This window comes from Dreissena polymorpha, chromosome 5, assembly GCF_020536995.1.
Source record: "Dreissena polymorpha isolate Duluth1 chromosome 5, UMN_Dpol_1.0, whole genome shotgun sequence".
Taxonomy (NCBI): domain Eukaryota; kingdom Metazoa; phylum Mollusca; class Bivalvia; order Myida; family Dreissenidae; genus Dreissena; species Dreissena polymorpha.
The window spans coordinates 24,736,157-24,762,884 of NC_068359.1; the positions used below are offsets into that span (position 1 = coordinate 24,736,157).

General features: G+C 37.9%; 1 protein-coding gene across 1 annotated transcript in view; it reads left to right on the forward strand.

Moving 5' to 3' along the window:
- The window catches only part of LOC127880680 (nonsense-mediated mRNA decay factor SMG8-like), a 56,275-nt gene extending 32,242 nt beyond the window's left edge, over positions 1 to 24,033 (forward strand). The window contains exons 15-23 of the mRNA XM_052428014.1: positions 2,684 to 2,821; positions 12,088 to 12,187; positions 12,597 to 12,719; positions 16,345 to 16,491; positions 18,199 to 18,381; positions 19,507 to 19,628; positions 20,644 to 20,705; positions 22,501 to 22,680; positions 23,311 to 24,033. Coding sequence (XP_052283974.1) covers positions 2,684 to 2,821; positions 12,088 to 12,187; positions 12,597 to 12,719; positions 16,345 to 16,491; positions 18,199 to 18,381; positions 19,507 to 19,628; positions 20,644 to 20,705; positions 22,501 to 22,680; positions 23,311 to 23,425 — 1,170 coding nt within the window. The 3' untranslated portion in view covers positions 23,426 to 24,033. The remainder of the gene's footprint in view (positions 1 to 2,683; positions 2,822 to 12,087; positions 12,188 to 12,596; positions 12,720 to 16,344; positions 16,492 to 18,198; positions 18,382 to 19,506; positions 19,629 to 20,643; positions 20,706 to 22,500; positions 22,681 to 23,310) is intronic.
- Positions 24,034 to 26,728: the final 2,695 nt, after the last annotated feature.

The window sequence follows — 26,728 nt, forward strand, 5'->3', positions numbered from 1 at the left end:
AGATTTTATCTTGGTCAAAATATTTATTTTTGTAAGCAAAGTTTGATGTTTGGTAAGGGGGGTCAACTCAAAATATAGGTCACCAGGTAAAATCTTACAAAAACAAAAACACTCCATACGCCAGAGTTTTGGTTCAATAATGATGAAACTTGACCAGGATGTTTGTCTTGACAATATCTAGGTCAAGTTTGACAATTGGTAAAGATTAAATGAACTGACTCCTCTCAGGTGAGCGAACTAGGGCCATATTGGCCCTCTTGTTAGTGGGTTTACTTGGTTAAATTTTTGTGCCGAAATTCTGCCCCATTTATGATCGCCAACAGTATATATTGGTACGAAATGAATAATTAAATTCCAATTGAAGGTTTAAAAATAATAAAGTAAATAAATTAAAAAAATAATTACAGCTCATTTTCCTATTGAGGTCTATAAATTGAACCTCAGTAAATATAACACTGAAAACACTTATCTTCAATGTTAAAGTATTTGTAAGTAAACACAAATACCCCATTTACAGTCAAAATGTCACATACTTTTTCCATCCCAAATGGGCCTGGCCCCATTACCACAATGGTGAAAAAAAACATTGGCTATGTTATTTAGAAAAATGAATTAAATATTCTTACATTTTCGTAGAGCCAGTTGTTTAAGTTTATCGAATAATTATCCCCCACCCAAGGCGGAGGGACATAGAATTGGTGTCTGTCAAAACAATTGATTTTTGGTGGGATATCAAATCTACGCATTTGCGTGTTTATTTGGAAGTAAATTTGAGATATTTTGAACATTATTGATCATGGCTGCAAAGACCGGGACAAAAATGATACAAGAATAAGATACTGATGTTTATTGACAGTATAGGCATGATCGTTTGGCATGAACTGTCAACAAAAATACTAAATATGGAACTTGTTTTAGAAGGTCTTCACATAGATAAAGTTTATTATAATTACATAGGTGTAATATGGTTTGCATATTAACAGGTCAAGTAATGTATCATAGGCTCTGCATTACATTTATTCTCTTGTCAATGGCTTATTACTAAATGTGCTTAACACAGGTGATTTTATGCCAGCCTATTAGTACTTTTTGGGATATTCAAGAACTGTAAATATATCCAATAGTCTGATGGTTGTATTGCTCTGAAAGCAATACCTTTTATAGGATGCTTATTTAAATCGATTTTTGTGTGACCACTCAACAACAAAATCAAAGGTTCAACAAACTTTGAGATTGAAAAAAAGTTTTTTCAGATTCGCAAATTTTTGTTTTAGTTATGATATTTGTGAGGAAACAGTATATACTGAACATTTACCTTGCTCTAAAATAACCATTATATGCATAGTTTGACGATTTAAAAACCCGAAAATTATAAAGCGTTGCAACGCGAAACAAATTCATAATTTGGAGAGTTCTGTTGTTGTCGTTATATTCTGTGAAACTACGAAGATTGCTTATGTAAAGTATAAAATACAATATATTGTATTCGGAAGAATGGCTGAGTGGTCTAAGTGGGTACTACTTTTACTCCAGGACTCCAGGGTTCGAGCCCTGCTGAGGGTTACCTTTTTTTCTTTTTTAAAAATTGTATTCTTGATTTTTTACGGGCGCTTTTTAGATCCAATGTTTACATTTATCAATATAAAGCATTTTATGACAACCTTCAGAACATGCCAAAATCTGTGAAAAGGCTCCTTTAAGGCTTATATCAGACAGTATTAACAAAATCACAAATTTAGTATCCAACGATCATGTCCAATTTTAGGATTCCACAAAATGTCATATCAATGATAGAAAATAAATCAACAGTATACATTATAATTGCTATCTTCCATGAGGAAGTAAAGAAAACCTGCTGATATACTGGGAAACTATTTATTAAGGACTTGGTAGGTATTATCTAATGGGTTGTTTTTTCACAAGCAGTTGAACATTTTTAAGAATAAAAGAAATCACTATGAAAAATTCTTATGCCTAAAGATTTTGTTGTTTTAAGAGGCCAGCTTTGACGAATATGAACTGCTAAATGAAACATGCCATGTCATACTATAAATCTCTGCATGTATTCAAAGCCACAAACTTATATACAATGATATGTGAACATTCAGGCTGAACAGTAAAGCAAAAAAAAATGCAAAATAACTGTTAATTTCAGGAGAACGCGTTTTTCAAACTGTGCCTTTTTCAGAATTGGCCACTATCAACTGCTGTATTTCTTGGGAACAGGTAGTTTGGAAAATTTGAAGGAAAATCAAATAATATGGGATGTATTCTAATGCATGTGAATTGTGATATAGATTTGTCTTGTAAGCGCAGTGGTTGATACAAGTGCTTCTCACCTAGGCAACTCAACATCGATGCCTGTTCCCATCACCTAGGCAACCCAGGATCAATGCCTGTTCCTGGAAGCATGTGACACTGTGGTTGGTGGTCACCATTTAGGACAGGTTGGGCTTCCTCTAGGTACTCCGCCTTCCCCCCTCTCAAACACATCAGATCACACCAAATGTTAAAATCTTTCAGTTAGAACAAAATAGCTGGAAATTTCAGCTATAATTCAAAATATCAAGCAAGTAAATGAGGTTTGAGTGCAGGGACACATTCTGGGGCCATACATTATGGCTCCTCATACGCGAATGACTTCGTAACATTTGACACACACACACAAACACTTTTGTTATAGGTCGCTAATTTTGACTTCTACGAGAAGCTGAAGGAGACTTGCTGTGGCACGTTGGAGAGCTATGCATTCCCTGTGTTCAAACCCAGCACCCTGGACATCAAGGCAGCAACGCTAGCCTTCACCAGCCCGCAAACAAAGGTCATTATTATGTTACTTTTAGAAATAGTAGTCTTGTCATTATTATCCACCACCAAAGGCCGAGGGATATGCAATTTGGCGTCTGTCCGTCCGTCATTCTGTCCGTCCCTCATTCTGTCCAAACGTCATTCTGTCAGCCTCTCTGTGATAAATTTTGAAATTTTTTGGGGAAATCAATTCAACAACTTTGCTTGATATTATTATAATTATCACTGTTTATTTGTGGCTAGATTTTGTCATCTTTTGTGAACAAAATATCTTATTAGCTCATCTATTTTTTGAAAAAAAATTATGAGCTATTGTCATCACCTTGGCGTCAGCATTGGCGGTTAAGTTTTGCGTTTAGGTTCACTTTTCTCAGAAAGTATCAATGCTATTGCATTCAAACTTGGTACACTTACTTACTATCATGAGGGGCCTGGGCAGGCAAAGTAAGATAACTCTGGCGTGCATTTTGACAGAATTATGTGCCCTTTTTATACTTAGAAAATTGAAAATTTTGGTTAAGTTTTGTGTTTAGGTCCATTTTATTCCTACAGTATCAAAGCTATTGCTTTCATACTTGCAACACTTATTAATATTCATAAGGGGACTGTGCAGGCAAAGTTATGTAACTCTGACTGGCATTTGGACGGAATTATGGGCCTTTTATACTTAGAAAATTGAAGTTTTGTGTTTTGGTCCACTTTACACCTAAAGTATCATAGATATTGCTTTCATACTTGGAACACTCGCAAACTATCATAAGGGTACAGTGAAAGGACAAGTTGCATAACTCTGGTTGTTATTTTTACGGAATTATGGCCCTTTTTTGACTTAGTAACTTTGAAGATATGGTTAAATTTTGTGTTTTGATCCACTTTACTTCTAAATTATCAAGGCTAATGCTTTTAAACTTCAAATACTTTCATGCTATCATGAGGTTACTGTACCTGGCAAGTTGAATTTTACCTTGACCTTTGAATGACCTTGACTCTCAAGGTCAAATTATTAAATTTTGCTAAAATTGCCATAACTTCTTTATTATGCCCCCCTTCCAAGAAGAGGGGATATATTGCTTTGCTCATGTCGGTCGGTCTGTCGGTCGGTCGGTCTGTTGGTCTGTCGGTCCGTCCACCAGGTGGTTGTCAGATGATAACTCAAGAACGCTTGGGCCTAGGATCATGAAACTTCATAGGTACATTGATCATGACTCGCAGATGACCCCTATTGATTTTGAGGTCACAAGGTCAAAGGTCAAGGTCACGGTGACCCGAAATAGTAAAATGATTTCCGGATGATAACTCAAGAACACATACGCCTAGGATAATGAAACTTCATGGGTAGATTGATCATGACTCGCAGATGACCCCTATTGATTTTGAGGTCACTAGGTCAAAGGTCAAGGTCACGGTGACCCGAAATAGTAAAATGGTTTCTGGATGATAACTCAAGAACGCATACGCCTAGGATCATGAAACTTCATGGGTAGATTGATCATGACTCGCAGATGACCCCTATTGATTTTGAGTTCACTAGGTCAAAGGTCAAGGTCATGGTGACCTGAAATAGTAAAATTGTTTTCGGATGATAACTCATGAAACTTCATAGGTAGATTGATAATGACTCGCAGATGACCCCTATTAATTTTTAGGTCACAAGGTCAAAGGTCAAGGTCACGGTGACCCGAAATAGTAAAATGATTTTTGGATGATAACTCAAGAACGCTTTTGCCTAGGGTCATGACACTTCATAGGCACATTGATCGTGACTCGCAGATGACCCCTATTGATTTTCAGGTCACTAGGTCAAAGGTCAAGGTAACAGTGACAAAAAACGTATTCACACAATGGCTGCCACTACAACGGACAGCCCATATGGGGGGCATGCATGTTTTACAAACAGCCCTTGTTTATGATTGCATGTTTTACAAACAGCCCTTGTTTATGATTAGATTTGATTGATGCTTTGACAAAACTACTCTTACCTGACATACCACAATAGACTAAACCCAAACCATCCCTTGTGCCCTCCCCACCCCCCCCCCCCCCCCCCCCCCCCCCCGAATCCCCCCCAAATCCCCTCCCCCTAATATTTTTTTATTTTTTTTAAGATCATCTCACAAATGACAACCACACACTCACACTTTACCCGCCCCCCCCCCCCCCCCACCCCAACCCCCCCCCATTTTTTTTTGAAACGGTAAAAAAACACAAATATTTATTTTTATTATTTTATTTTTGAAATACCGTCCAACCATCGCACCCAAGAATCCCCTCCCCCCACCCTACCCCACCCAACCCCCCCCCCCCCCCACTCCCGATTTTTTTTATTTTTTTTTCATTTTTTTTTCGCATTTTGGAAGATAATGTAATAAATGTCCACACCCCCACACAAAACACCCCTCTTCACTCTACCCCTCCCTCCTTTGTGATTGAAATTGAGAGTCCCTTCACCTTTAAACAGAAAATAGATGAGCGGTCTGCACCCGCAAGGCGGTGCTCTTGTTTTTAAATGTTATTATACGCATTTGAAAATACTTACATTGAATAACTCATAGTAAAAACACTCTTTTATTAATATTTCGCCCAAACGGGCTTTATCAAAGTTTACAAATACGAATTCACTACATAGTTATAACTGGTGTATACAACAGTTATAACTATGTAGTGAATTCGTATTTGTAAACTTTGATAAAGCCCGTTTGGGCGAAATATTAATAAAAGAGTGTTTTTACTATGAAATATGTATATCTTTATCCCTACTGGATATAAAACTGAGTACATTGAATAATGTTTTTGTTTTATACCAATGTATAACATATGAATATAACACATAATAAAATAAAGTACCGGTAGGTAAAAAGCGTGTTTTGAAATTACCAAAGTATGTTAATCCATACATATCAATGACCTGACAAGTTATATGGCGATCGAAATATACGGCAATCCATGGATCTTGGGGACCGCAATTTAACAGATCTGGAGTATATCATTATTTGTATCATAATTATTATTACTATCATTATAATTATTACCATCATTATTATCCAACGCCAAAGGAGAGAGATATAGAATTGGGGTTGTCCATCTGTCTGTCACAAAAGCATTTTGTTTGCGGGGGATACAAATTCAACAATTTGCTTGTTATTATTATCATTATTATTATTGTTATTCTTACCATTATTATTATGATTTTATTATTATTATCGCCAGGCTTTTTGAAAAGCGTGGGAATATTGTGGTTATCTCCGCCGTCTGTCTGTCCGTCCTGGCCACTATCTCCTTCTACACTATAAGCACTAGAACCTTGAAACTTACATGCATGGTAGCTATGAGCATATGTGCGACCCTGCACTATTTGGAATTTTGACCTGACCCCTGGGTCAAAAGTTATGGGGGTTGAGGTGGGGCCGGGTCAGAGATTTTCACTCATTTTTATGCCCCCGGTATGGTTCATTGGCCATAACTTTTGCAATATTGAAGATAGCAACTTGATATTTGGCATGCATGTTATCTCATGGAGCTGCACATTTTGAGTGGTGAAAGGTCATCCTTCAAGATCAAAAAAACAAATCAAAGGGAAGTTATAAGCTTTAAAGGGAGGTAAGTAATGAACCTGCCAAATGATAATTATACCCCTATTACCATTGGTAATGGGGGCTATATAGGAGTCACTTGGTCGGTCTGTTGGTCTTTCCCGAAATCTTGTCCGGGCAATAACTATGTTGTTCATTGTGAGATTTTTAAATTATTTGGCACATTTGTTCACCATCATTGGACAGTGTATCGCGCGAAAAAATTACGTCGATATCTCATAGGTCAAGATCACACTTTGAGTTCAAAGGTCAAAAATGGCCATAACTATGTCATTCATTGTGAGATTTTCAAATCATTTAGCACATTTGTTCATCATCATGGGACGGTGTGTCATGCGAAAGAATTACGTCGATATCTCCAAGGCAAAGATCACACTAAGTTCAAAGGTCAAAATGGCCATAAATGAGCTTGTCGTTCATTGTGAGATTTTAAATAATTTGTTCATCATCATTGGACTGTGTGTCGCACGAAAGAATTATGTTGATATCTAGAAGGTCAAGGTCACACTTTGGAACTCAAAGGTCAAAAATGGCATAATAATTCTTAACAATCGCAATAAATTAGATTCTCTTGTTATGTGAAGACAGTATGCAAAATAGTCTGTGTCAATGCATCATGTGGGGGTATACGTCACGTCTGTGACAAAGCTCTAGTGTTTTTTTAAGCTCAGCTGATTGCTCAGGAGAGCTTTTGTGACCAGTCTTTGTCCATCGTATGTCCGCCCGTCTGTCTGTCCGTCCGTTAACATTTGCTCGTAAACACTCTAGAGGTCACATTTCTTGTCCCATCTTCATGAAACTTGTTCAGAAGCTTTGTCCCAATGAAATCTCGGCAGAGTTCGAAACTGGGTTGTGCCGGGTGAAAAACTAGGTCACTAGGTCAAAAAAAAGAAACACCTCGTAAACACTGTAGAAGTCACATTTCATGCCCAATCTTCATGTAACTTTGTCAAAATGTTTGTCTTAATGATATCTTGATTGAGTTCAAAAGTGGTTCCGATCCGTTGAAAAATATGGTCGCCAGGGGGCGGGGCAGTTCTCCTAATTTGGCTATAGAGAAACCTTGTAAACACTCTAGAAGTCACAATTTTTGCCCAATCATCATGAAAGTTGGTCAATACATTGGTTCAATTGATGTCTCGGACGAGTTCGGAAATGGTCGAGATCGGTGAAAAACATGGCTGCCAGTGGGCGGGGCATTTTTCTCTATAATTATGTATATAGTGGCAGTTTTCTCGATTTGGCTATAGAAAAACCTTGTAAACACTAGAAGTCACAAATTTTGCCCAATCATCATGAAAGTTGGTCTAAACATTGGTTTTATTGATATCTCGGACAAGTTTGAAAATGGTCGGGATCGGTGAAAAAACATGGCCGCCAGTGGGTGGGGCATTTTTCTCTATATGTATATAGTGAAAACATGTGAACACAGTAGAATTCACATTTTTGGCCCAATTTTCATGAAATTTGCTCTGAACATTTGTTTCCTTGACACAAGAGTTGAGTTCATGGCTGCTGAGAGGGGGGCAGTTTCTCATTATGCCCCCCCCCCCCCTTTCGAAGAAGAGGGGGTATATTGTTTTGCTCATGTCGGTCCGTCCGTCCACCAGATGGTTTCCAGATGATAACTCAAGAGCGCTTATGCCAAGGATCATGAAACTTTAGGTACATTGATCATTACTCGCAGATGACCCCTATTGATTTTCAGGTCACTAGGTCAAAGGTCAAGGTCACGATGACCCGAAATAGTAAAATGGTTTCAAGATGATAACTCAAGAACGCTTATGCCTAGGATCATGAAACTTCATAGGTACATTGATCATGACTTGCAGATGACCGCTATTGATTTTCAGGTCACTAGGTCAAAGTTCAAGGTCATGGTGACCCGAAATAGCTAAATGGTTTCCAGATGATAACTCAAGAACGCTTATGCCTAGGATCATGAAACTTCATAGGTACATTGATCATGACTTGAAGATGACCCCTATTGATTTTCAGGTCACTAGGTCAAAGGTCAAGGTCAGGGTGACCTGAAATAGTAAAATGGTTTCTGGATGATAACTCAAGAACGCTTATGCCTAGTATCATGAAACTTCATAGGTTCAATGATCATGACTCGCAGATGACCCCTATTGATTTTCAGGTCACTAGGTCAAAGGTCAAGGTCACGGTGACCTGAAATAGTAAAATGGTTTCTGGATGATAACTCAAGAACGCTTATGCCTAGTATCATGAAACTTCATAGGTTCAATGATCATGACTCGCAGATGACCCCTATTGATTTTCAGGTCACTAGGTCAAAGGTCAAGGTCACGGTGACCTAAAATAGTAAAATGGTTTCTGGATGATAACTCAAGAGCGCTTATGCCTAGCTTCATGAAACTTCATAGGTATATTGATCATGACTCGCAGATGACCCATATTGATTATCAGGTCACTAGGCCAAAGGTCAAGTCACAGTGCCAAAACACATATTCACACAACGGCTGTCAAGGTCACGGTGACTCAACTTAGAAAAATGGTTTCGGGATGATAACTCCAGAATGCTTACGCCTAGGATCATGAAACTTCATAGGTACATTGATCATGACTCGCAGATGAAATAATGATGATACTCGACCAGGATGTTTGTCTGGACAATATATAGGTCAAGTTTGACATTTGGTAAAGATTGAACAATTGACTCCTCTCAGGTGAGCGAACTTGGGCCATCTTGGCCCTCTTGTTAATAAATCAAAGCGGTGCGCAGGAGGGGGCATTGTGTTTTTGACAAACACATCTCTTGTTTTATGTTATTTTACATTAACTTCTTCATTTCTACACCAATTCACTTCCAATTGATACTGAACATCTCTTATGACAATACCGTCTCAACTATGCATCGTCCCATTACATACCCTTGGGCGCCCCCTGGGTCAAACATGCGGTGTTGGGATACGCGTTGTCCACTGCCGCGACATTTTTTCTAGTTATTATTATAATTATTATGATTATTATGCCCCCCTTCGAAGAAGAGGGGGTATACTGCTTTGCACATGTAGGTCTTTCGGTCTGTCCACCAGGTGGTTTCTGAATGATAACTCAAGAACGCTTAGGCCTAGGATCATGAAACTTCATAGGTAGATAGATCATGACTCGCAGATGACCCCTATTGATTTTGAGGTCACTAGGTAAAAGGTCAAGGTCATGGTGACCAGAAATAGTAAAATGGTTTCCGGATGATAACTCAAGAACGCATATGCCTAGGATCATGAAACTCAATAGGTAGATTGATCATGACTTGCAGATGACCCCTATTGATTTTGAGGTCACTAGGTCAAAGGTCAAGGTCACGGTGACCCGAAATAGTAAAATGGTTTCCGGATAATTACTCAAGAACGCATACGCCTAGGATCATGAAACTTCATAGGTAATTAGATCATGCTTGCAGATGACCCCTTTTGATTTTGAGGTCAGTAGGTCAAAGGTCAAGGTCACAGTGACCCGAAATAGTAAAATGGTTTCTGGATGATAACTCAAGAACACATATGCCTAGGATCATGAAACTTCATGGGTAGATTGATCATGACTTGCAGATGACCCCTATTGATTTTGAGGTCACTAGGTAAAAGTTCAAGGTCACGGTGACCTGAAATAGTTAAATGGTTTCCGGATGATAACTCTTGAACGCTTGCGCCTAGGATCATGAAACTTCATAGGTACATTGATCATGACTCGCAGATAACCCATATTGATTTTCAGGTCACTAGGTCAAAGGTCAAGGTCATGGTGACCCAAAACAGTAAAATTGTTTCCGGATGATAACTCAAGAACGCTTTTGCCTAGGATCATGACACTTCATAGGTACATTGATCATGACTCGCAGATGACCCGTATTGATTTTTAGGTCACTAGATCAAAGGTCAAGGTCACAGTGACAAAAAACGTATTCACACAATGTCTGCCACTACAACGGACAGCCCATATGGGGGGCATGCATGTTTTACAAACAGCCCTTGTTATTATAGTAGCATGAATGTTCATTTTGTAGACCTATGTTAATATTCATCATTACTGTACTGAATTCACACCAAAAATTCAATCCAACTATTACAGTGATTCACACTGCTTAAATGACTTACCTATATACTAGGGATGGCATCGAATTCCTATATCGGTATTCGAATATTCGCAAATCTATTCAATCGAATATTCGAATATTCGCATAAAATGGCTGGCTCGATATAACTTCTTTTACTCAGTTTCGTATCCAGTTGCGATATTTAATATAAATTGACACAGAAATACAATTGAATATACAATTGTTGTGATGAGAAATGGAAAGAAAATGTAGCTTTATTGTAAAAACAAACTTTGATAAAGCCTATTGAAGCGAAATATATCAGAAAAGAGTGAAACTTGTTCTGTGTTAACTTCCATTGCTTTGTAAGTTATATCTGTATGCTGAATACGATGCTGTTTGCTAAAATTGCTATCAAATAATTGTATCGCTGTCGGCTAATACTATGACCGATTCTGTAATCGGGCACAAATAGAAGAGAAAAAATCATGTTATATCATTTTATTTTTATTTGAAATGTTTAAGTAACGATTGCGTGTACATTTTTATAAAGAAACATATCATAAGGCATGCAAAGTACACCAAATATTCAAGAACAAATATAAGGAAAAACATCATGTCATATAATTTTATTTTGCTTTATTACGTACTTTTATGCAAGAACGACACACTTTTGTCATTTTTTGCGCTGAACGATTAATGCACTTTCTTTGCAAAATCAACAAGCACAATACTAACACAAAGTCGTATTTATCCGAACGAGAATAATGTCATATGTCGTTGCCTAGCCGCCCGATGCCGGTTAGAAACCAAGAAGCCCGTAGTAGGTTACGTAAAGCGTGCCTCGATGTAGCATTCTAACACAGCACGTGCCAAATTTCATATAAACAGAGAAGAAATCGTCAATGGGTTATTCTGGAATAATTATGGGCGGAGCTTATACATTGAAAGCACGCGCTGTAACAAAACATGCCGATACATTTTCCACCAGCGTAATAATCCGGTATTTTATGAATGAAAGTCGGAGATCTGATCGACAGATCAGGTGAAATATAAATTATGCGCAAAATGAGTAATATGCTCATTTTAATGGCTGTTCATACTGTGATCACAGAAACTTAATTATTATTCGCCAGTCAAATGAAGCCGGTAATTGGCACCCCATTGACAAACAACAGTTCGGGGACTTTCTTAGAGTGTGTATATTGCATTGCGCAATCAACGCTGATACGGGCCGCGTTATCAGTTTGACCAGGTATGTGTATTAGCGTACTAATACACATACCTGGTTTGACACGGAGAACGTCACATCAGACATGTTAATATCAAGTGATTTCAGTAGCCAATTAGTAAGCGGCTCGCAGGTCATTACAAACTAAGGCAGTTACGTTTGAAAAAAAATGCGAATATGCGAATATCAATTATGTCATTCGAATACTGACCATTCAATCGAATATTCGAATATTCGAATAATTTTGCCATCCCTACTATATACTAAACTGTACCACGCTTGAAATGGAAACAAAATTACGTATTTTGTACTATGAACATTTTAAGTTCCCCATTGTTATATTGATGTTTACCTGGGATGAATAACCCATTGTTCTGTTCTGTTTTGTCCTTACAAAGGTCAGAGCACCAATACGGAGTGGCGACCTTGAGGCCATCAAGACTGACCTAACTGCAGCTACCCAGGGCATGGCCACCCTTAGTCTGGCGCTCAGCTTGAGTTAGTATACCCTATCATATTGAGTTAGTATACCCTAAAGTGAGAAATTGCTTGTTTGATTTATTATAATAAATTGAAATATATACAATTCACTATGCATGCACAAATTGCATTCCCACGTGACGATGATGATCAATCTACTGGCGTAATTTATAGTTAACTGGTAGTTACCTGGTAGACATACCCAGTAAAATTTATTACCGAATATACTGAAAATATGAAAACTTAACAACTTTTTTCAAGTAATGTAATATACCAGTCGTGATATTTTAATCAATATAAACAAATGATTGTAAAAAAATACGGTATTTTACAACTTTTCTTTTCTTTGTCGTGGTGGTTGACAGTCCCTTTAAGCCAATTTTTTTTCCAGAACCCAGTGACCTCATTTTAACCATTATTCTTTAAGGTCAGCCGGGCAGTTCTGACCTGTTTGTGGCTAATAACCATAGTAACTGCAGTCCTCTGCCTGACCAAGACTCAGTATCCAATCCTCCAGATCACACGGACGTCCAGTCACCAGCGTCACCAGGTAAGGATGGGTTTGATTAATGCACTTTGGGTTGTTAATTTTTATGTCCCCCACCCACTTTAGTGGGGGACATATTGTTTTTGCCCTGCTGTTGGTCTGTACGTTGGTCTGTTGGTCTGTTTGCTCCAACGTTAACATTTGCAATAACTTTTTCAATATTCAAGATAGCAATTTGATATTTGGCATGCATGTGTATCTCATGGAGCTGCACATTTTGAGTGGTGAAAGGTCAAGGTCATCCTTCAAGGTCAGAGGTCAAATATATGTGGCCAAAATCGCTCATTTTATGAATACTTTTGCAATTTTGAAGATAGCAACTTAATATTTAACATGCATGTGTACATGTATCTCATGGAGCCGCACATTTTGAGTGGTGAAAGGTCAATGTCATCCTTCAAGGTCAGAGGTCAAATATATGTGGCCAAAATCGCTCATTTTATGAATACTTTGGCAATATTGAAGATACCAACTTGATATTTGGCATGCATGTGTATCTCATGGAGCCGCACATTTTGAGTGGTGAAAGGTCAAGGTCATCCTTTAAGGTCAATGGTAAAAAAAATAAATTCAAAGCGGCGCAGAAGGGGACATAGTGTTTCTAACAAACACATTTTTCAATATTGAAGATAGAAATTTCATATTTGGTACGCATGTGTATCTCATGGAGTTGCACATTTTGAGTGGTGAAGGTCATCCTTCAAGGTCAAAGATATGGGTCAAAATCGCTCATTTCATGTACACTTGCAATATTGAACATAGCAGCTTGATATTTGGCATTCATGTGTATCTCATGGAGCTGCACATTTTGAGTGGTGAGAGGTCAAGGTCATCTTTCAAGGTCAAAGGTCAAATATATGGGGACATAGTGTTTCACAAACACATAGCTTGTTTTCAATTTTTGTTTTCTGTAATTTGCAATCAGAAATATAATGAAATATAATGAGTTTATATGCAAATGAAACCAATATAAAGTTTGATGAACACAATAAAAAGTGGATGCATGTACAAATGGTTTACAATGATTGAAATCTGAGATATCTGCCACATTTATATTCTTAACTATGTTGATTGTAGCAAGTGGAAATTTAGTCCTATTGAATGTTTACTCACTTTGTACTTGGTTAGTCAATAATTATACCTACCTACTTATACTTATAATTTTGAATTCTTTAGTATGCAGAATAGTTGGTATAATTATAAATCCCATGGGTGTTATTTTGTCACAATAACCAGGCTGTCAAGCGGTCATACTTTTTCCTACTTTTTCCTACTATTTCCTACTTTTTCATCAGGATCCTACTTTTTCCTATTTTTTTACCAAATCTTCCTACTATTCCTACTTTTTCATTTTTAATGGAGAATTTTTTTTTTTCAAGAGTTTATTTAGTAAACTTGCAGGACGAATGAATCTATGGCATGACTGTATCCCTGTTAATGTGCATTCATCTAGATGAGACCTGACAACCCATGCTGACTGTCTGCTAGCACCTCTTCAGGAAGCATAAATATTTATTTCTTATGTAACTTTTAAAATTATTAACAAGTTTTTTTTAAGTAACAATAGTGCCTTGTTTACTTCCTTAGCATTTGTACACTGCAGACTTCACTACCTTACACAGTTCCCAGTGATGCAAGAGCTGAGGGAACCCATTGTTTATTCCAGTTTTATTTTGTTTCCATTGACAACAATTTGACCAAACCTTATGCATGTTTACATGATATTGCTGTTTGGAATGTAGAGATATAGAGATACATGTATTGTATGAGTGGTTATGTAATATGGAATTTATTACACAAGTTATTTGAAAAAGATAAAATGATGCTTTGCCGAGTTTTCATCATTTACAAATATAATGTAATAAATTCTGTATTACATGACAACGGATATGATGTTCTATTGATATCATAGGTACATCATGTTTAGTAATTAAAGATAAATGCACAGAGCCTAAATGCCCCGATACATTTTTATGCTCCTGGTAGGGTGGCATATAGCAGTTGTACTGTCAGTTCATTTGTCTGTCTGTCTGTCTGTCTGTCTGTGTGTTTGTCCGAAAACTTTAATATGGGCCATAACTTTTGCAATATTGAAGATAGCAACTTGATATTTGGCATGCATGTGTATCTCATGAAGCTGCACATTTTGAGTGGTGAAAGGTCAAGGTCATCCTTCAAGGTCAAAAGTCAAATATATATAGCTTCAAAAAGGGAAGTAATAAGCTTTAAGAGGGAGATAATTTCTAAACCTGCCAAATGATATATTGAAATTTTATTTCAAAGCGGCGCAATAGTGGGCATTGTGTTTCTGACAAACACAATTCTTGTCTAATGATGCCATAGCTAGTGAGGTAACTTTAAGGTGTTACAGCGTGGTATTAAAATTATTAAACGGCATTATTACACTCCCGCGAAGTCATCAATAATGTAAAGACCATTATTTGAAACTGGAATAAACAATATAGTGCAACTGTTTCATTGCCCAATCAATGATGTCATAAAAGATGTCAGGTGATAAGGTCTATCTCCAGTTGCATAATCTGCTATGCAATGACCAGTCATTTTGAATGTAACTTAAGTCATTATAACTGCACCCTATTGTCAATTTAAAGCTTTATATATTAGTATTCATATTGTACAACAAGTTAGTGTATCACTAAATAAATTTGGTCTTCTGCCTACAGTAAGGATATAACATGCACAATATATTACCATTTGTATATCGATACACAGAAGACCTCTAACCACTTATTTGATGATACACCAAAATGAACAGCATCTAATTATACTTCTTAATCAGGGTAGCTTTGCTTGAAACTTAATTATCATAGATAAGTGCTAAAATGCCTAGTGGGAAAACAAAGTTTTACCCTTCATGGATGGAGAAGTTGGACAACAGTGGAAAAACACTTGGATCATGGTGCAAGAGAGATACCTGCAATGAGTTTGCAAGATATTGTACTGTCTGCATGAAGTCCATCTCGTGTTGTAATTCTGGTGCTTATCAACTGATAAGTCAGGCAGATGGACAAAAACACAAGGAAAACATGAAATACATGCATGATAATTCACAAAAGCGTTTGTTTGGAAGTGCTCCAAAGCCAAGCAGCTCTCAGGGTGGTGGGGATAAATCTTTCTGTATGCAAGTACATCCATCACACAAGGAACAGATACAAAAGGCTGAAATCATCTGGGCCCTTAAGGTAGCTTCAAGTTGGTATCCATACAGAACATGTGATGGCACTCCTGCTCTGTTTCCAGCTATGTTTCCTGGACCTGTGGCTAAAAAATTAGTATTATGTATTCCTACTTTTGAGGGAAAAGTTCCTACTTTTTCCTACTTTTTTCCTTCTTTTCTTGCAAAAGTAGTTCCTATTTTTTCCTACTTTTTGAAAAAAGGTCACTTGACAGCCTGAATAACAGAGGATGTGCAATGGATGGTAGACTTGTGTCACATTTTTGAATATATATGGGTATATTTCTGTGAAAAGGGGGTTTAATGCATATGCGTAAAGTGTCGTCCCAAATTAGCCTGTGCTGTCCGTACACTCTGTGATGACACTTTACGCACATGCTTTAAACCCCTTCTTTACAGGGCGCGGCTCATATATATTGTGACATATTTTAGAATGCCTGAGTCCAGCCCGCCAACACTCGACAACGGAGTACCTGCCGGGCATGATTCACACGGACTCTCCCGCAGGGCTGCTGCCCAAGTTCCCATCCTGGTCCCTCGTGTGTCTTGGAAAATCCAGTATCTACAACCATAATCAAGGTGCAGTGTTTTCAAATTTGGGGCGGCAATTCGGCCCCATTCCCAACCTTAAGGTGTAAATTTCATCCCAAATAAGTGCCTAAAAATTTTTATTGCAGGTTTGAAAAGATGTTGTTTTTTTCATAAAATGAAACATATAGTTAATTATCCTATGCAGCTTTATTGGTGGAACATTTGTTAATAGAATTTAGAATTTAATAGAAAACTCCTATTCCCAATTTCAAAGTATTTATTAGTAACAATTAAATACACCCAACCCAGATTTTTGGGCAAACAGCGTGATTTTTTCCAATCCAATTGACAGCATGCCCCATTCTCAAAATGGTGAAAAAATAATGAGGTTGTAAACTGTTGGGATCATGGGTGAAATTTGAACCTGAGAGAGTCAGTTATATACAACCACGAAAGGTGGGAAACTGTTGAGATAATAGGTAAAATTCAGGGCACTGTCCCCTGTCACTCCTTGCGTGATGTGGGTACAATTGAAAAGTTTTTGTCAACCTTGTAAAGGGGGATGTAAGTTTTTTCAATAACTAAGATACATGGAGTTTGTGCTTTTTAGATTTTAAAACATTTTTTTGATAATATGCTAATATGAAGCAAATGTAATATATAGAGGATATTTGTTGGATTCGGTGGAATATTGACTGGCGCAGCCACGAGTGAAAAAATATATTTATTATGATCATTGTGAATTAAAATTAATATTTCATCAAATCCAACAAATTTTCTTTTTATTTTATGCTTTTTTTTCACCGTTTTAAACACTGTAAAAGAGTGTTACTGGAGAATTTCGCTGGAATAATGATGTGATTTTGTCGAATAAATGACGTCATTTCACAGTAAAACAGTGAAAATTATCAATTTTTTTCACTGTTATTTTTCACTGTTTGAAACAGTGCAATATCAGTTTTATTTCACTGTTATTGTCCCCTACCGGTGAAACTAGAGGGGACTTTTGGTTTGCGCTCAGTCTGTCTGTCCGTCACACTTTTCTGGATCCTGCGATAACTTTAAATTTAATTTAAAGTTCTACGTATTTTTTCATGAAACTTGAAACATGGATAGATGGCAATATGGAGAGTATGCACGTGATTTCATATTGTTCCTATGTCAAGAATTCTGGTTGCTATGGCAACAAAAAAAATAAAAATATATATTGTTTCTCTATAAACCACCGGAAAGCATTAAATAATAATAAAACACATCTATATAATATGTATATAATATGTATAATTGAAAAGAACAAGTTTTCCCTTACTTCGATATTAATGATATCGGTACTTTCTGCCCCCATACGTTCGCAGTTGATCATACTGAGAAGACCTTGTTATAGGATATGTTGTCCAGAACACTCCCAACTGAGCGTACTGTGAAGACTTAACATTTGCCTTGTTCTTGGTAGACTGGACTAAAAGCTTATGTTTCAAAGTGTCCTCCCAGATTACCATGTGCACTACGATTAGGCTAATCAGAAACAACACTTTCGGCGTTCATGGAATTTGGCATTTAAAGGAAGTCTCTTTTAACGGGTAAAGGAAAATCCGTTTAAGCCAACAAATTTTCTCCCTGATTGGCCTGGGCAGATAGCACAGGCCAATCTGGGACGACACTCTACATGCATGCATTTAGCTCAGTTTTTCCAACCAGGCTCATATTTGTTATGTGTCACAGACTTATCAGGATGGATACTGCAATTCATTACAGGACTTGAAATGCCAGGCTTTTTGCCTGGAAGCAACTTCCTCCTGCCCTGGGATGTCACTGTGCAGGCAGAGAGGGATAAATGGCCCACTGTAGGGGAAAGTAGCAGCAAGAGAGACAAATGGCCCTCAGTAGGGGAAACTGCAGTAAAGAAAGGAAAGCAAAAGAAATCCTCCAGAGGAAAAGGTGAAAAACAATATAGCTGTTTTTAATTAATAACATCATTTGAATATAATTTGCCTGGTAATATTTTAAGCTAATTGTACGCCCAGAAAAACGTTTGATGTGGGAGAACATGAGTCATCAAGTATGTTGGTCTGTTGGTTGCCCTTTTTAAAGTCTGTTAACATGTATTTTTCTTTGAACTTATTATAAAATTTTCATTTGAAATCAATGAGACTTCTCATGCTTTATATTCTAAAGGAGTTGTAGGGTTTGATGGTAATTCTTCATAAAGTTGAAAAAGGCAGACTAAAGCAGGCTGTCTTGGATTAAAGTTTTCTCTTTAACTCACTTCTTCAATGTTTTAATTAACATTGCTTGCCAGACTTGTTATTCAAAAGGTGTGGAAAAGTGCAACAGAACTTTTGTGCTTATCAATACGAACCACATTCTGGGAACACTGTGCTTAACCCTTTCAGTGCAGGAACCGAATTTTGAAGGCCTTTGCAAACAGTTTGGATCCAGATGAGACGCCACAGAACATGGCGTCTCATCAGGATCCAAACTGTTTGCTATTCTGATAATATTATTTGAAAAAAAATCAAAGAAAATGCTAATTTTAAAAATTGAGCAGATGACATTTTAGCAGACGACAAATTTCCCAGCATGCAAAGGGTTAATGGATGCGTGTACAGTCTTCACTGGATAAATAGGATCCACACTTTACTCTTCTATGGAATTTTCATTTAAAGGTAGTCTCTTCTAACCAATAATCCACTTTAGGGCGAAGGTTACTTCCCTGATAAGCCTTCTGTGATGGCAAAAGCTAATCTGGGACTACACTATAGCAGATTTGCAAGAATGAGTCGTATGTGATCCAATTCATGTCTGATTTTGAGAATAAGTCGTGGGTATCCTGCATGTGTACCTGGTGAAAAAAGTTGTGTATGTCCAAATGGTATTGACCAATTCTCTGATTTTGAGAATTAGTGGAAATTTCGCCTTCACGAGGATCTTGGTGAAAAGGTTATATGTAAAAATTGATTGACCAATTCTCTGATTTGCAGAATTAGTGGAGGTTATCCGTCATGTGTACATGCAGTAAAATGGATGTGTCTAAACCGTATCAAACAAATCTGTGATTTTCAGAATTAGTGGAGGTTAGCCTGCGTGTGTACCTGGGAGAGGAGTATGAGTGCCCCAGGGGTCACAGGTTCTGCTGCAGTGGTCCAGAGAAGGTCATCAAGGTCTCCAGCACCAGCAGTGTCAAGGTTAGGGAGACTGGGCCCGTAGTCACCAACACATGCTTACACTTAAGTCTGAAAAGTGAAAAAAATTCTTAAAACTTACATTTAAGGAATAATTACAAGTGAAGTCTAGCACATCATTAAAAACCTATAATTGCAACATTTGTTTTGAATGGTGGAAGCACAATTTATAGCCTGTATATATTCACCCTGTGAAGAATGTTTTCTTTGGTCTAAGTCTTTCCTTATTCCTTAATCTAACAATGGGTTGGTGAACATTGGCTCTGTAAAAATAAGCCAATATTTACCCAGCCCCTAAAAGAAAAAAAACCTTAAACCAACAAAACAGTGTTTTCCTTTTGTTACTTAATAATGCTCCCAAAAGAACAAATATGTCATCACCAAGACATATATGTGTATAAGATACTTTTTCCTTCCCATTAACTCTCACATTCCTCAGTTAACTCTTGGACGTAGCTGTAAGCGCAGTGTGAGAGTATAAATGCGTGTGCCTAAAGTGTCGTTGCAGATTAGCCTGTGCAGTCTGCACAGGTTAATCAGGGACAACACTTTCCGCTTTTATAATATTTTTAGTTTACAGAGAGTCTCATCTTTGCAAAAATCCAGTTTAGGCCGACAGTGTTGTCACTGAATAGCCTGTGTGGACTGCACAGGCTAATCTGGGATGACAATTTACGCAAATACATTTAAACCCCCTTTTACTAGAGTGAGAGGCACAAATATATAAACATTTAAAGGTATCTACAGAGGACTCTGGGCATTTACCTGTCTTAAAGCTTGCACGGGATCTAGCTACTTTTAACTGGTTGTATCAACAAATCAGTTTCCACACAATGACCGTTATTTAGACAGAGATATCTTTATTCAAACAACAAATCATTTTTGTTGCACACAATAACTTTTGGTTAGGAAAATCTATTTTATATAAAAAATAGTAAAACTGTGTTGATTGGATAACTTCAACTATTTTCACTAAAAATGTGCATGAAAATATGTAGCCGTTTTTGTCCGTTTCCAGGACAACGCCAACAAGCTGGTCAACCTGGACATGCCCCTCTACTGCCCGTGTCTGCACTGCAGGTGAGTACACCTGGACATGCCCCTCTACTGCCCATGTCTGCACTGCAGGTGAGTACACCTGAACATGCCCCTCTACTGCCCGTGTCTGCACTGCAGGTGAATACACCTTGACATGCCCCTCTACTGCCCGTGTCTGCACTGCAGGTGAGTACACCTGGACATGCCCCTCTACTGCCCGTGTCTGCACTGCAGGTGAGTACATACTGGACATGCCTCTCTACTGCCGGTGTCTGCACTGCAGGTGAGTACCTGGACATGCCCCTCTACTGCCAGTGTCTGCACTGCAGGTGAGTACCTGGACATGCCCCTCTACTGCCCGTGTCTGCACTGCAGGTGAGTACCTGGACATGCCCCTCTACTGCCCGTGTCTGCACTGCATGTGAGTACCTGGACATGCCCCTCTACTGCCCGTGTCTGCACTGCAGGTGAGTACCTGGACATGCCCATCTACTGCCCGTGTCTGCACTGCAGGTGAGTACCTGGACATGCCCCTCTACTGCCCGTGTCTGCACTGCAGGTGAGTACCTGGACATGCCCCTCTACTGCCCGTGTCTGCACTGCAGGTGAGTACCTGGACATGCCCCTCTACTGCCCATGTCTGCAATGCAGGTGAGTACCTGGACATGCCCCTCTACAGCCCGTGTCTGCACTGCAGGTGAGTACCTGGACATGCCCCTCTACTGCCCGTGTCTGCACTGCAGGTGAGTACCTGGACATGCCCCTCTACTTCCCGTGTCTGCACTGCAGGTCAGTACCTGGACATGCCCCTCTACTGCCCATGTCTGCACTGCAGGTCAGTACCTGGACATGCCCCTCTAATGCCTGTGTCTGCACTGCAGGTGAGTACCTGGACATGCCCCTCTACTGCCCGTGTCTGCACTGCAGGTCAGTACCTGGACATGCCCCTCTAATGCCTGTGTCTGCACTGCAGGTGAGTACCTGGACATGCCCCTCTACTGCCCGTGTCTGCACTGCAGGTTAGTACCTGGACATGCCCCTCTACTGCCCGTGTCTGCACTGCAGGTGAGTACATAATTTTAGTCTTGCTCTGAACAAACAGGGTTTATTGCATGTGCCTAAAGTGTTTCCCCAGATTAGCCTGTGCAGTCCAATATTGGACAATATGCACATGCATTTAGCCCAGTTTTGACAGAATTAGGCTCTAATATCAATATAAACAATTTTACACTGGCAATTTACAAAAAAAATAAAGAAATAGAAGATATTTGTTCATGTCAGTGTAAGATCGTTTGTTATTTCACGAGTGATCATAGAAAATTTTATTTTTCTATGATCATGAGTGAAATAACAAACGATCTTACCCTGACATGAGCAAATTTTCTGCTTCTTTTATGCCCTTTTTTCAAGAAAATAATTAACAGCTGCTTCCCTTTGGCAGAAAAGTTACCCTTTCTCCAGTGGCGTGCCTCAATACATTTCAATACACAAAATGACTTCATAAATTCAGCGATATAATCCAGTTAAACTCTTTTAGAATGTAAATAAATGGTAAAAAAAAACATAAAATAAAAAGAAAATTTGTTGGATTCGATGGAATATCGATTTTAATTCTGTTATGATCATAAAAATACATCTTAATGAAATAAATCTTGATATGATAATCTTTAAATAGAAAAAGTAGTTCCGAAAATGTGTTATTTTCACCGGTGAACATAACAATTTGTTTATTTTCAATGCTATTGTTTCACTGCAGAAATGTCATATTTTATTATTAGGTATAAAAGAAATAGTAAAGTTTTAATTTAAAAATCATGCATCCCTTTGTGTATCCCAGGTCATCCAAGGGGTATATGGCCCAGATGATGCGTATCTACATTGTGACCCCGGATGGTCCCTTACAGGTCAGCGTGAATCCCCTGGTGCAACCTGCACCCCATCCTTGCCCCACCTTCCACCCAGGGGTCGGGGAGGAGATTGACCTCACCCCGGCGTCAGTCTGGGTACTCAGGCTTCCGTATCCTTCATCCAAAATTATATGCACTCTATTTTCTTTTCCAGTTTCCTTTTGGTAACTATCATTCATCTATTTTAATGTCTTATTTTGCTTTAATTTCAGCTAGATTTTTTATTTATTTTGACAGCCGCAAATTTAAAGTATGCATTTATTATAACAATTCAAACAAATAATCCCAGTTCTGTCGTAGAGGGTATTTGCTACCCACGAAAAACATTCAAGCAAGCTACCCCGGTATTTGCAATTTTATCCAATCTATGCTATTACTTTCTTGATCATGTTACATGAAACAAACAAGTTGGTAGCTCTTATTTACAGTTATTTCACGTGTTCATTTACCTTTTTAATATCAAGAACAATATACGCACTTTGAGCCATGCCTTATGCAGCTCTGTGTCACAAAAAGTAGGTTGACAATCAAATTGAGCCGCGTTCTGTGAAAACGTATCTTTATGCATGTGCGACAAGTGTCGTCCCGATAAGCGTGTGCACTCACAAGAGACCTCATTCAAACGGAAAATGACGGCTGCACAGGCTAATCAGGAACGACACTTTGCGCACATGCTTTAAGTCCCGTTTTCGCAGGACGAGGATCATATTAACATTTATGATCCCTAACCGTGAGTTCAGTTCCGTGTACATGGGGGACGAAGGTCCATATACAATACCATCTGATGCAGCCCAGCTGCCTGCCTGCAGGCTCCTGAAGGGAACCTTTAACTTCAAGGAAATGACGTCAGAATGAAAATGTAAACTGAAAGGAGCGTCCATCCACCGGAAATGAGGAAATGACGTTGTAATGAGGTCGATAAAAGAAAGGAGCATTTATCGCGTTTGGAAATGATCTCAGAATGAGAACGGTGAACTGAAGGTAGCGTTTGTCTTGTAAAGAAAATGACATTTTTGTACTGCCGTTTAACAGAATTGAGCGTTTATTACGTGATGAAATAACGGCATAATGAAGCTACCAAACTGAAAGGAGCAATCAACTTTACATGAAATGACGTCATAAAGAGGCCGTTAAAATGTAAAATGTGCGAATTTTCGCACCGAAATAAAGTCAATATCTATCTTAGAAGTTTATATATGACTTGACTGTTTTAGACTCAGACTTCAGAAACTTTTTAAAATCATTAGCATACACGTAAGTCTAACACAAATGTAGATGTTGATGCTTTTATGTCAGAAGAATGTTTTCATAAAAGAAAACAATTTGCACATGATTGACGAGTATTTTGTCATGTACATGTACATTGATATATTAGGTGTATATTTGTTATGAATATGTTGTTTGAGTATATTTACCCTTTAATGTTCTTGACATTTAAACAATATTGTCTGTTTCCAAAATATATATTTAAAAAATAAAGATACATATTTGTTGTTATTCTAAAAGCTCATAAAACCAAAGAGTCACCACATATCTCAGTTTATTGCGAGGAACCTTTCTTTTTGCCCGTTAGCATAAACAACGACGTGGGTCATTTGAGCGAAAGTAAATCCGAGACAGATCCGAGTTGGCGCTAGCGATTTTCAAGCCTTCGTGAATTTTAAAGCCTGTATGTGAGATTTTCGCCGGAATGGTTCTATTTACCATTATTTTACCGACTAAGGTTTTAAAGGGTAAAAGTTTTCTAAAATCTAGTTATCATTTATATGTTAATTGTATTCATTTGCTAATACTTCAAAAAAGTACTCATACGCATAGATCATCGTATACATCACGTATAAAAAGACATAAAATACATGTTACATGTATTTCATGTCTTTTTTAGCAAAGCTTTGAAGCTAAAGCCACATAGTTTGCGAAAGAAAGAATCAACGATTATGAATGTTATAAGATAATTACCTTTTTATCATGTGTGGTTTTGTGTTGTTTTTTTTAATACTTTTGTTTTCTTTTTCGCCGCTTATTTGTGTAAATATAAGAAAACTTGTTTGATAAAATAGTTTCATACTTCTTGTTCCTCACGTTTGCATGATGTAATGCATTCATTAGCTACTGTTGAAGATTTCAATGACGCGAGTCAAAACAAAATTGTGAGTCTATCTCAAAATTTAATCTTCAGCAGATGTGGGTGGAGCAGCTGAAACAACTAGAAAAAAATCGATTAAAATAATATCAATAGTAACACGTCTTCATTTATATAGTTAAATTATTTAATGCAACCCGTTCAAATTTGATGAACCCAGTCTGAGTGTGATGCACCCAGTCCGAGAATGATGCACCCAGTCCAAGTATGATGCACCTAGTCCAAGTATGATGCACCTAGTCCAAGTATGAGGCACCCAGTCTGAGCATGATGCACCAAGTCTGAGTATGAGGCACCCAGTCCGAGTATGAGGCATCCAGTCCGAGTATGATGCACCCAGTCCAAGTATGATGCACCGAGTCCGAGTATGAGGCACCCAATCCTAGTATGATGCACCGAGTCCTAGCATTATGCACCCAGTCTGGGTATGATGCACCAAGTCTGAGTACGATGCACCAAGTCTGAGTATGATGCACCCAGTCTGGGTATGATGCACCCAGTCTGAGTATGATGCACCCAGTCTGAGTATGATGCAACCAGTCCGAATATGATGCAACCAGTCCAAGTATGATGCACCCAGTCGAAGTATGATGCACCCAGTCCGAGTATGATGCACCCAGTCTGAGTGATACGATAGCGAGAGTAAGATATGATTATCGCATTGTCGCCATCGTACTATCGCACTGTCGCCATCGTATTGTCGCATTGTCGTCATCGTACTATCGCGTTGTTGCATTGTCGCCATCGTACTATCGCATTGTCGCCATCGTATTGTCGCACTGTCGTCATCGTATTGTCGCACTGTCGTCATCGTACTATCGCATTGTCGCCCTCTGGAGTTTAATGTGTAACCGCGATGGCACTATCTGTATTCCGTACCGAATATACTGAAATTCTGAAAACTTTACAACTTTTTTCAAGTAATGTAATATACCAGTCGTGATATTTTAATCAATATAAACTAATATTATAATTGTAAAAAAATACGGTATTTTAGAACTTTCTTTTTTCGTCAATCTGGTTGACGGTTCCTTTAAGAACTTGAGGAATGGATGCCAAACTTAAGGTAAGAACCTTAATTACTTTATAGTTCATACATTTATTTTATGTAATGTTGATGTTGTTTTTTAAATCGTCACTGAATAAACTGTGTAATGTCATTTATTAGAGCCTCCTATTGATAATTGAACCACGTCACGTATTGTTTTTTGCACTGAATCATTGAATGAAAGACACTTTTGTTGAATATTTCAGACACTTACTTGATTACTTGATTATTTTTGATTTTTTAAACCATGATTCACTGTCTAATATGTGTAAATCTAAGTAATAATGTAATGTAATATTCCCATATTGTGTATGTTTAGTTAAAATGCCAGTGAAAATGAAAACCAAAGCGGTAATTGGTATTGATAATTAATCTATCTTCATATATTTACATGAAAGAAACGTTTACTTAGACTGCGTGGAGCTGGTGCCATATTCACCAACCGATTCTTAGACTTAAGAATAAAAAATAGACTTAGAACCAAGAAAAATGTGTTCAGTGTTTGAATATATACAGGCCTCCACTGGTGATTATGTCATTAACAAAATGTTCTATATGAAGAATAATATAGAAAAAGATGTTTACTGCAGAGTTTGACTCAAAATTAAAGAAAATCTTGAATATTCTAATTTAAAGAATTTTCTTTATTCTTAGACTTAAGTCTAAGAATTGTTTGGTGAATAAAGGCCCTGGTGTAACTGGAAGTCGATCTTTAATACGAACACTTCAATGCGCTATCTGGCATCCGGTATGTAGCAGCTATGAAATAATAAAAAAGTGAATTGTACGCAAATATTTATTTACACTTATTTCATTTTGACAAACTACCGCAAATAGAATGTGTACATCGCTACAGGAAATATTTGTACTTCCAAAGGTCGTCTGCAACCCCAGGCGTAGTCATGGTGAAGACTTTTGTTTCCTGAAGAACGAACGTGTTCGCTCTATGTACACCGCCCAGTGCCGA